The following is a 12,256-nucleotide window of genomic DNA, read 5'->3' on the forward strand; positions in this document are numbered from 1 at the left end:
ATAAGAAGTTTCGTACCCAACTCGACGAGTTTCACAGGAGAAAAATAATGCTGATACGGGTTGACTTCTGGATTGTGCAATTTTTTAAACATTGCAAGTAGCATATGATTTTTAACAAGGATCACGTAATTTGGATATGCACAGCCTATAGCGAGATGACAGAAAATCATCAAAAATGTAATGGAAAAATTTGTTTGTAAATTTTTTTTCGGTTTGTTTTTCATCAACTCAGTTTCCGCACTTATTCATTGTCCTTCATCCTCGCTGAAAGGTTTTTAATCATGATTTATGATGCAAACTAAAATTTACTATGAAAATTATTGTACATCGTTTCAAATTCGATAATGAATACGCGCAGGAGCTAAGGTGAAAGAAACAGCTGGATGAAGAAAAAGTTACAAAAATATTTCAACAAAATGTTGTTTTCTTCGTTTTTTGAATTTTTGAATTTGTCCTTAACCTCGCGATCCTCTGCCATATCCAAAATACGTGTTTCCTACCTAAAATCAGACGTTAATTCCAGAATTTCGCAAATAGCACAATTCGCAAGTCAACTTATATCAGCATCAAATTTGCCCTTAACAGTCTCCGGATTTTGTACGAAACTTTTCTTGTATCTCTTTTCGTTTCTGGGATATTTATCTGAGATAATTGAAACAGAGTACCCCTTACATAATATATACATGTATGTATCGAGTGCGTTGTACCAACCTTTTCACTTTGGGTGTCGAGTGCAGACGTGGCTTCGTCCAGGAGTAGAATTCTAGGGTTCCTTACGAGGGCACGGGCAATAGCTATTCTTTGTTTCTGACCTCCGGAAAGCTGAGTTCCCTTGGTTCCAAGTCTAGTCTCGTAACCCTATAAATGAAAACGCAGATCCATTTTCATCCCATCATTTTTTGTATAACTTATTCGCACAGCTCACAAATTAAAAGAGGCATCTCACGGATATCGTTAAAACAATAGAAAATCGAATACCTGTTGTCCAAAGTTTATATCTAACACCCCGTGAGCATGAATTTTTTAAATAATATGTCCCTTCGATTTAAAAAAATTTTTTTTCTGATCTATCAATGTGTATTAAGCAAATCTATGAAGTTCTAAAGTGGTGGGCCGAAAGTTGTGACTTAATAATCGTGTGAGGCTCTATCTTCTTTGACTCTGGCTAGACACCCAAATGACGCCATGATTATTCGCATGCAGAACATTTTTCGTTTAATTGTGTATATCAATTATTTTTTTCTTTTGTAACGCATGGAAGCTGCGAATCTATTTTCACAGAGACGCATTAACAGAGTCCAATTCTTCTAATTTCACGCAACGAAACACAGTCTAAAGGATTCGATTGATCTTTGCAACTATGCAACTGGTACTTTATATATTGGTAAATTTCACTTTGTTTCGCTAATATGTACGGTAATGGTGAATAAAACTTTAAGCTTTTGAAAAGTTTTATAACTTTTACTCTACCCTGTTTTTTTAACAAAATTATCAAATTACGAAGTTACGTGTTTCTGAACTCTTTGTTCCAACAATAGTTCGTAGCAATCTCACCGATGATTTTAAGGCACATTATACTGATCACGATGTAAAATGATCGTCCGCTGTTTACGATTTCTAAATGGGTCTGTCATTCCGTCTTTCCACGTTAGTCGAAATCTTTCCAAAATGAGAAAAAAATATACACGTTTTTGACCGCGTTATTTACGTGAATAATTATTGAGTCTTTGCGCGCTCCATATTAAATATTATATTATACACATCCGTCATACTTACCAACGGTAAAGAGCTGACAAAGCTATGGATGTTCGACTTTTTTGCCGCTTCAATGACCTCATCCATGGATGGTGTGCGACTGTTATCACCATACGCTATATTTTCAGCAATAGTTCTGTCAAAGAGTACTGGTTCCTGACCTACAACACCAAGCTGAGATCGCAGGGCTGATAAAGAGACTGATGATATGTCACGGCGGTCCATTGTCACAGTTCCCGACAGTGGATCGTACAAGCGTTGAAGCAGTTGAATGCAAGTTGATTTTCCGCAACCACTTTGACCAACTAGCGCAACCATTTGACCTGGTTTGACAACGAGATTGAGACCTCGCAGAATCTGAGACTCCGTACGAGTTGGATAATGAAATTCAACTTTAGAGAATTGAATCAGACCGTCTGCTTTCTGGAATCACAAAGCAAACGAACATATAGTAACGTATGTGATTGCTAATGGTAAGGAAGATATGTACAGTGTTTAAGATATTGAATGCGATTTGTGATTACGAATACGAATATATTACAGAGACATTAATAAATCATTACTCATTGTCAGTGAATCCCCAGCGTGCATAGCATGGAAGTTTCAATGCGTATCAGATCTTGTGCAATCATTATCACCACGATCAACTTTTTTTTCACAGTGATGAGACTTTCAATATTCTTACTTCACTAGTTGAAAAGAAAGCGTTATTATCACATCTAAATGAACGTTGCCAAAAATTCGATCGCATTGATAGTATGGAATTGTTAGGGACTCATGGCTAGGTAGAAAAATAAACCACCTCGATCTAATGTTTGATGCTCACTAACTGGTACTTGTACTTATCCCCGAGGAGCTGTTTACTGAGATATCGTCGTATTGCAAGACGAGCTTTTTTACCGTCTCTTACTACCTCTCGCCATCTTGTACACCGTTTCTCTCGCCGTTTCTTGCAATCTTTATCGTATTTTCAAACCCCACTCACTGATTTCTCAGTGACCAATTCCTCAATCATCTCTAAGAGTAGTGAACGGACCATCTAGTTTGATAAACTATCCGCCTGTTTGCCGTTTTCTTTTCGTAAATAAGTGCAAAATGAAATTATTCTGCTATAAAATTCTAAATCTCGATTGTAAAAACGTACTTCACATCATAAACAGACCATGCAGCCTGTAATGAAACCACCCCGATAAAGGGCAAGTCTACGAATATGTCGAGAATTGAGGATAATAAACACTTCAACTTACCCAATCAGTGTCCTTCCCTTCGAGATCCGCAGGCGTCGTGATTTCGGGTACGCGATCGAGTAATCTGAATATGCGTCCAGCGGAAATTTTAGCGGTATTGAAGTTAGGGGCGAAGGCAAGTGCTTGTCCCAACATCCAAGAGCCAAAGATCAATGCTTCGGATACCTTGATTACATTCTGATAATCGAGATTTTCTCTGGCCACTAGGTACCCGCCATAATATAAACTAAGTGCATAGCCAAAGTAGGGTGTTGTTTGACCGCAGGAAAATACTAGACCCCTAAGTCGGTTACGTATTCTCGTAGCTTTGGCGACGTGCGCTAATTCTACACAATAGCGATCCAAGAAGGCCTTCTCTTTTCCCAGACTTGCAACGGTGCGGATATTACCGATTGCTTCAACAGCAATTCGTGTTGCTCCTTCCATCTTTTTCTTCTCCTGTAACCCCTGGCCACTCATGATTCTCGCCTCGAAGAAAACTGCGCCCAGTACCAATGGAATAGACACCACAGAAACCAGAGTCATTTTCCAAGTGTAATACATCGACACACCGATACCGAGGACGAGAGTTGAAAGTGCTTGGAGAATTGCACCGATTCGAGTCCCAGTCGCACCTTGCACCGCACCTGCATCTGATGACAATCTGGCGCATAATGCACCAACGCTGTTTTTGTCTTCGTCAAACCATCCCATTTCTTGCTTCAACATCGCTTCGAAGGTTATCTTTCGGATTCTTGTTGTCATGCGAACTCCAGCTAGACCAAACATGTACATTTGCAGAAATGTGCCTATGCCTGTTATGACACCGACGATAATGAAGAGTATGGAAAAATTAATTGTTTCGTTGCGGACTTCTTGTGGATCCTGTAATCCCAAAACGTAGTAGACTTCACCGAAAAGAACCGCAAATGCTGGAAAAGATGCTCCTACTGTAGCAGCGGCGAGACAGCCTGGAGAAATAAACAAAATGTAGTAGATCCGTTTCATTCGAGCATAGAAACAAGCCAAGAATATCAGTTTCAAGGTATTCGGAAAGGAAAGCTAGCTTGCTAATTACCGACTATATTGAACGGCCATTCGGGCTTGTTCAAACCAAAGATTCGCATTACTGGAGCTTCATAGGGTTTCTCATGTTCTTCGAGTTCTTCTTCGGAGCCTTCAGAAGCAGCAGCTAACGAAAGACGATGAGAGTGCATCGAAAGGGTAGAAAATTGCTTCTTGAGCGGTGGTTTGGGCTTTGGTTTGGCTGCGGTAACAGTTTTTGCAGCAGCAGCAGTTGCTTTAGCTATAAATGGATTTTGGAAGGATTTACAAAATCAAAGATACCAGTCTATGATGGTCGTGTTTGCATACAATAATATCGAGGATTCGATAATGTACCTTTGGCTGCCGCGTTGGAGTCCGCAGAGACCAGAGCATGATAGTGATTTCCAAGTGCAATCAACTCCTCATGAGTTCCCATTTCGGCAACCTTTCCGTCTTTGATAAAAACGATCCTATCGGCATTTGTGATGGTCGACAGCCTGTGTGTCACTATTACTGTTGTTCTACCCTTCGATGCAGCGTCTAAGGCTCTCTGAACTGTGGCCTCGCTATGGAGATCCAGTGCTGACGTAGCCTCGTCTAGTAATAAAATAGCTGGTCTACGTACCAAAGCACGAGCAATAGCTATTCTTTGTTTTTGACCACCTGATAGCTGCGAGCCTCTTTCGCCAACTGGACTGTCATAACCCTACGGCAAACAGAAGGAAAACCATTCACTTTACGTATTATCATCAGACAATCAATCATTTTTACGATCTGAATCATAATTTACGGCAATTTATATCATTTTAACCCTTACTTTCCACACTTCTCTAGAATTACCTACTTTCCAGACTGCTTCACATCCGAGCGACAAAAATTGTTATAAAAAATAAACTGTGGAACATTTTCACTTGAATTTTTTATTAGAACACATTGAAAGTTTATTTTAAAGGATCATGTAGTTGCTTTAGTGAAAAATTGAATTTAAGTATACAAAAAAAAAAAAAATGCGACAGAAATTTAAAAAAATAAATAGCTATCTTTACGAAAATATGCGATTTTTTTTTCATTTAATTAAATTTAGGGAAAAACGAACTTGGGTGGTCTATATCACATGGTGGCAAGTAAGGGTGAACTACTGTTCACATATTCCGGACTATGCAAATTGACAGTGATTTTAGAAGATCTTGACTGATTAAGGCATCTTGTAGAAAACTGAAGAAATTCTCCTCAACTATAATAATTCACTGACGTATAATAATTCCACTTGCTAAAAAAGAAATGCCCGCAATTTTATGAATCAACCATAATTTCTCATTTCAGAAAGTAGTTGGTTCCTAACTTCAAAATTATTTAACTCATGCCTTGCCCTTGTAATAATTTTAGTTTGTGATAAAATTGGCATTCACATTTTAATGAATTCACTATAGTCTTAAATTCAATAGTAATCGAACCTCACGCTCCGAAACCTTCACAATTGTGAGGTTATTCGCCAGCTTCCATAAAATAGTAAGATTGCAAAAATTTTACGACGGTGTGAGGTACGTTCGGATGATTTCAAAAAATTTCGTCAGCCTTCCAAGAGATTCAAACAAATATCAAAAATTTTCCAAATATCCAATGACACTACGCAATTCCACGAATATTATGACATTAAAATATTTACAAAATTTTAACGTGTTATTCCTTAGGATTTTGGAAGACCTTAGAAGTTTCTAACGTACTTATAACGATTTCACCAGAACTTAAAGGATATCGAAGCTTTCAAGGGTTTGTCCTAATTTCAGAAGATTCGATTAAATACCAGGCATTAGATTTCAATGATGTTTTTGTTCATGAAACGGCTTTTATATCTTCGTGTCGCTCATTTTCGTGTATAAAATAGACCTCATACGTACGCAGAAAATTTGAAATCATACGATAGAAATGATTTTTTTAAATTTTCATTAACGCGTGTATTACGTATACAGATCTCGTTAACGTGTCAGATATAAGCACTATTTTACCAACGTAACATTGGCCATCGGTACTTGTGATTGCCTCAATATCCGTGAGTGAATTTCCACCAGCTGTAGCCAAAGGCCAAGCATGACCCAAATCATACACTAAAGTTGGCTCGCTTGCAGTCTGCAGTCTGATGCTTTCGGGTGTTCATTCATTAATCGCAGCTTCTTTTCTCGCTTACGTATGAATGACGTCAATAGCATCCTAAACGACTAACGTACATAATATGCATCATGACGCCACAACTCAAACTAAAGACTATGAAATAAGTTCTATTAATATGCTTATTGGTAATTTGATTGAATCACTTCGTATGTAATGGCAAACATTGATCGAGTATGTGAACAAATTCGCAACAATTATCTGGACGTATCTGTTTCCAAAATACAAATGCACCGATGTCATGCCTCTCTGCTGCATGAGAAATGTCAACGTAATAACTTCCGAATCGTCAAATTCCGTATCGTTTAGAGCTTAGGTCATGTGACAGCCGACGAATGACACGGTCAAATTTAATATTCAAGTGAAACAAATCCTTGGCATTCTCAGACGATTGGCCAATGATCGTTTCGCAAAGTAACTGTATAAATAACTCTCATTTATTTGCTGAGAGTGCGTAAAGGGGATTCACAACTGCTAAAATGCGCATCGTGAATTCACAGCTTATAACTTTCATACCTACGAGCAAATATTGCCATTTCGAAAATAACGATACTATCGTTATTCTTGGGCCTGATATCAGATTTGTCATCGCGGAACAAAGTCACGACGAAAAAAGATTGTTTAGAACTTGGAAAAATGTTTCACTACTTTCTTGTTTTCTGGAACTTGCTGACATTTATTCATGCGTGAAACATTTCAAACTCGACTTACTTGTATTTAGAAAATGGTAAGAGTGTAAGATTTTTAACAGTTATCGAGTATATCTTGATTTCCAGAGGCTATATAGACTGATGGAATTAAATTTTAGAGACAAATCACGGCTAATCTGTCAAAGATGTGGCATGAATTTATATGATGAAATATGATGATTTTTATTCAATTTACACAGAATATCTTACACGACTTCTCGTTGGTGATGAACTTTCTTTTAGGTTTATTTAAAGTGCTTATGCAAAGTATTCGAAGTCACCAATCGCCTTAGCTGAAGTAGATAATAGAGACGGAAAAATTACGTATCAAACAAACCAAAATACAAATGTGCCCTACCTGGCAGACCCATGAAAATTTTATATTTATAAATATTACTTCTATAATTTTACTGTGATACTCTCAATTTATTCTTAAGATATCCACTTTTCTACACGCAAAACAATTAAATGGTTACCATTTCGCCAACGGTATTTCGCACAAGAATCTGAAGCAATTGTGAAAAAATCTGCAGTAAATGTGATAAATTCTCGTTACTGTCTTATGAGTCTTACATTTTAGTCCGATTGCTGTGGATCCTACGGGAAAACATTTTTTGCACAATAGTTATCGCATTAGATGTACAGAAAGCTGGATAGATTCCAACCCTTTTGATATCCCTAGAAATTTTTTCACCCCCGGTTTTGGATGTGCACCGTTTGCGCCTCAGGCCGAGCAGCAAACAAAAAAGAGTCTGTCGAAAAATTTCTAGGGATATCGAAAGGGTCGGAATCTACCCAACTTTCTGTACACTCTACAACTTATTTTTCTTTTTCTTGTTATAATTGGAAATTCTCAGGAGATAGGAAAGTAACTCAATGGTAAATACTTTTTAGAAATGATATGAAGAATTCGCATAGAGAATTATCATGAAAAATATGTTCTTTTGTTCTCTGCGCTTGTAATTGCGTAGGAGTTAACGAAGTTTAATAAGATTGAGGAGTGTGTCAGTCTTCCGTGGGATTTAGCGCTCGTTATGGGGTTTCGAGAATTTGAATGGGAATCGCCGGCGGCCATAGTAGTCTATAAATTGTTTTATATTTTTCATGGAGTCTGTCTTCAATAACTTGTAGACAGCATCGGCAGTGTCCGTATATTGGAAAACATAAAAAAAAAAAATATCGCCATGTACTATTTAGTTCGAAAAAGAAACGTGCAGCAAGTTTTCGAAGAAGTAACGAACTGAACTGTGCTATTAGCGATGGAATGGAGGTTTTTTTATCGTCCAGGTGATTACACTCTTCTCGGTTAACCCTTTCGTGCATACAATTAACCTTACATGGGATTCACTTGAAATTTTCAAATCTGAACTGGAAAATCGAAAATTCAAAATGGTAAATCTAATATGGCGGGAAAACAAAATCAACAAGAAGACAAAATTTTTTGGTGACTATTAAGTTTGAGTGACAATTGGCATTCAGATTTTTTTGTTAGATTAGCAGAAAATGCTTTAGTTTGTGAAAAAGTAAGAATTTCGATCATTTTTTTACGTGTCCTATTTTTGCAATGAATAAATAAATCAATTTTATATTCTTTTTAAGACTCGGAAATATTTTGGGGACCATGTAGAATCAACAAAATTTTGCAGTTTTTATCGAAAAAGCAGTTTAATAAATAAAAAGCTGAAAAAAAAAGGTGGGACGTCGAGCGTCCCAACGTGAATTAAAGGCTTAAGGCATTCTGAGAAAAAATATTGCTAATTGATGTTGCGCCACACCTTTCAATTTGAGTTAAACTAATTTTGCAATATTGTTGGCACGTTAATCGGGCATGAGCCATTTTGGCACTACGTAGACATCGAGAATGCTGCGCGGTATCACTTCTAGGCCTTTCTATAAACGACGAAATCTACGGCGGACTCATCCTCAGATATCCGCTTGATGCCAGAACTACAAGGGAATAAAATAATGTACGATCTTGATATTTTTCATAAATTTTAAAATGATCTACGCGAACTACACGTATCAACACGCCATCATTCGTTACTAAAGTATCTTTATCAATGCTTGTATAAATCCAGATACTGTGGATTGACAAATATCCCGACAATTATTCAAGAAACGATAAATACAACGTCATTTCCTTGACTTACAATCAGTCCAGTCGAATGGGGCGGGTTTGAAGTTAGGAATTTGAAAGCGCCTAATTCCGTACCATTTGGTGGTGAAAGTTAAAGTAAAGAAATCAAGCTTTCACGAAACAACAAAGTTTTGAACGGCTGGGAAACCGGTGGCTCAAAGTTCCGAAAAGTACAATTCCGATAGAGCAAAATATAGAAAAATTAAATTTCGATAGAGTAAAATTCCAAAATTTGAAATATCCTCGCGCAGCATAGTTTACTCAACGAGTGGGTGTAAAAAGAGGAAAACCCGAAAATCAGAATGACCAAGATTGAACACAAAGATCAAAGTGGCAAAATTCCACCGAACCAAAAATTTAAAGAAACTAAAAATCGTCGATCATTCGGAATTTCGAACGTTCAGATTTAAAAATTTTCTCATTTTCGCATTTTCGGAACTTTGACTTTTCCGAGTTAGGCCCTTTTGGCCTTTTGTTCTTTCGATATTTTGCCCTTTCTAAACTTTGAGCGTCAGGTTTCGGACCATTCGAAACGTTGATATTTCGTCAAAATTTGATTTCTTTACTTTCAGTTTCGCTACCGAAAAATTCGGAATGCGGCGCTTTCAGAATCTTTTGAATTCGGGATTTCAACCCCGCCCCACTTGAAAGTCCAACCAATCTATTCAAATAATCTTTGTGAATAATATTTACACCATGGTCAACAGGTTTGATTACCGATGCTCTTTGTGTGAAGAGAACTCCGACGGCGATAAGCCCTGCTTTTTAAACTTAAACCCCTATCGTGATCGGCATGAGTACCATACATTTACCCATATCGATGAGTTGAGTGAGAAATCGGTATATATTTATTATTTACCACCAACAATTGGCTGCATGTATGAGAAAAATGATTTGAATCTATCATGGATCGTATGACTTTATGTTTCACTTCATTGAAAAGCATGGAACCATTATACTACAATGTATGGTAAACCTTGACACATTGCATGCTGTAAACTACAGTTAATCGCAGTTCAATAAGTGTTATAGATCTCGCTGGAACCGAGAAATGAGCCTTCTAGGAAAAATTCCAGTATGAAAAGTACAATAATTATTTGTGTTAGAAAATGCAATTTGATAGCAGAAAGTCTTCGACATATTGATTATAGTATCGTACAGCAGAAGTATCGGTGATTTATAGAAAATGACTAAGCTTTCACTAACCTCTGGAAGTTTGCTGATAAAATCGTGTGCGTTCGCTTCTTTTGCTGCCTTTATCATTTCCTCTTCAGTTACGTTTTCGTTTCCATAGCGTATGTTCTCGCGAATAGTAGTGTCAAATAACACCGGCTCTTGACCTACAACACCAATATGTGAGCGGAGCCACTGTACGTTCAACTTTGAGATGTCAACCCCGTCGAGATGCACCTGCGTTGGTAAAAAAGTTGAAGCTTTTATTCAGTACTATTCATGCGAACGAGGATTATTCCACCAATTTTTACTGGAATATCTTAACATTTATTTCAATAAAATATGATGGGATCGTATGGTTGTCCGCATGAGTTCAATTCGCTTGTGAAAACTCCATCTCAGAATTTCGCTGAACAACATCGTTCGACCAAAGTGATCTGCGAGTACATACGACGCTTTCGATCGAAATTCTGAGATGGGGTTTTTTTTTGCTCTCAGCCGATGAATTGATTATTCAATTCAAAGATGGCAGCTTATCCTAACGACCACAGTAACTTTTATCATTCGTGCAACTTTTTTTCTTTTTTTACAAAGAATACTCGTAATAAATAGCACCTACCAAGTTATCAGTTTCTTTTTTTTTGCTGGGAACTGCGCTGTGCAGTATCAAGATAAGATTATTCATATGAAAATTGGTCTCAATGAGATTAACGACAAACTGTAATCAATTATTGCTAAAAAAAATGAAGTTATCACGATTTTCATCAATATAATGCAAAAGATAACGATAAAATCCAAAGATTCTTAATACATTAGAAACAACGAACCGTTGACGCGAAAAAATATTGTTGTTGCTTCGAACGTTTTTTTCCAACATAAGAAAAGCATGGATGATGAGATCAACTAAATAATGTACGTTCTTCAAAACAATCAGAGATTCAGTTAAATCAAGTGAAATTTACTTGAAACAATAAAATATTTTTTCTTTATCATCAGCACAAAATTTTTGTTTGGCTGACAATAAAACAATCCTTTCCTGCAGTGTAGATCAATTGCAAACGGTCTTTTTTAGAAAAATTATGTTATTCAATTATTTATTTTCGTAAAGTTACACCAGAGTCTGGACTCCCAATGACATTAAGTAAGTTCCTGAGAAAAATTTACCTCATATTTATACCGTAAAATTACTACGACTGAAGCCTATCAGAAAATAGAAAAATAGGAATAGGAATAGGAAATAAGCATTGTTCTTCAACCGGTATCAATTATTAGAACAGTATTGAAGAAAACACCGATCTCGATTAGATAATTCTTATTTCCACTCATGTTTTTTTTTTTTTTTTTTTTTTTTGCATTTTGCGATGGCTTAGTAATTAACTCGAGGTTTCAATCGATCGATTGAACGAAGAAACGATTAATGGAACGAGCCGATCAATCGATTAATCGAGAAGACGATCATTCGGAAAATTGATTCGACAAAATTTTGAACAACCGATCAACTAACGAAACAATTATTGAAAGTTAACAATTTATCGACTAATCACATAGCTCCGCTATTGTCGTAATCAGTTACATATTTTCATTAGAATATTTTCGTCAGCTAATGAAACATTGAGAAAAATCTCGAAAACCTACGGCACATGCGTTGTTTTTGAAATTATTTATTTAGGTGCATATGATGTTTACAATAATTTGAAAATGAGTTACATCGGAGAATTGTTGTCTACTTGATGAAATGCCAACAAATATTGGATGTACGAGTACGAAGCGGTTTTCCATAAAGTAGCAGTCCTGTGATTTTCTTCCTCTAATATAGTTCTATTATTCCGTGTTGGAAATTCCTTTATACAACGCGAGCATGTCTTACACGTTTTTCATGCGTGTTTTCCGTATACAAAGTACCCGTTTCTACGATGGTCAAGTAAGTCTGCGAATGCGCATGCGCAAAGTACCGAAAAGACCAATTTTGAGTCTTAGAAGTTAAAAGTGATCCCTTCTGCACTGCGCGCATGCGCTGTAGCGAACAAATCTGACATTACGCGATCCTAACCTCAATTTCGTGC

General features: G+C 36.8%; 1 protein-coding gene across 15 annotated transcripts in view; it reads right to left on the minus strand.

Annotated features, from left to right (window-relative positions):
• LOC124179953 (multidrug resistance protein homolog 49) overlaps positions 1–12,256 on the minus strand; it is a 96,918-nt gene that overhangs the window by 6,744 nt on the left and 77,918 nt on the right. For all 15 annotated transcript variants that reach the window (XR_006870180.1, XM_046564927.1, XM_046564848.1 and 12 more), the window contains 6 exons: positions 10,227–10,430; positions 4,383–4,734; positions 4,060–4,287; positions 3,003–3,952; positions 1,777–2,178; positions 712–858 (listed from right to left, as the gene is read on the minus strand). Coding sequence is in view for 14 of the 15 variants with exons in the window: in XM_046564927.1 (XP_046420883.1) it covers positions 712–858; positions 1,777–2,178; positions 3,003–3,952; positions 4,060–4,287; positions 4,383–4,734; positions 10,227–10,430 (2,283 nt within the window). In the remaining variant the exon portion in view is untranslated. The remainder of the gene's footprint in view (positions 1–711; positions 859–1,776; positions 2,179–3,002; positions 3,953–4,059; positions 4,288–4,382; positions 4,735–10,226; positions 10,431–12,256) is intronic.

This window comes from Neodiprion fabricii, chromosome 1 (genome assembly GCF_021155785.1).
Source record: "Neodiprion fabricii isolate iyNeoFabr1 chromosome 1, iyNeoFabr1.1, whole genome shotgun sequence".
NCBI classification, from domain to species: Eukaryota; Metazoa; Arthropoda; class Insecta; order Hymenoptera; family Diprionidae; genus Neodiprion; species Neodiprion fabricii.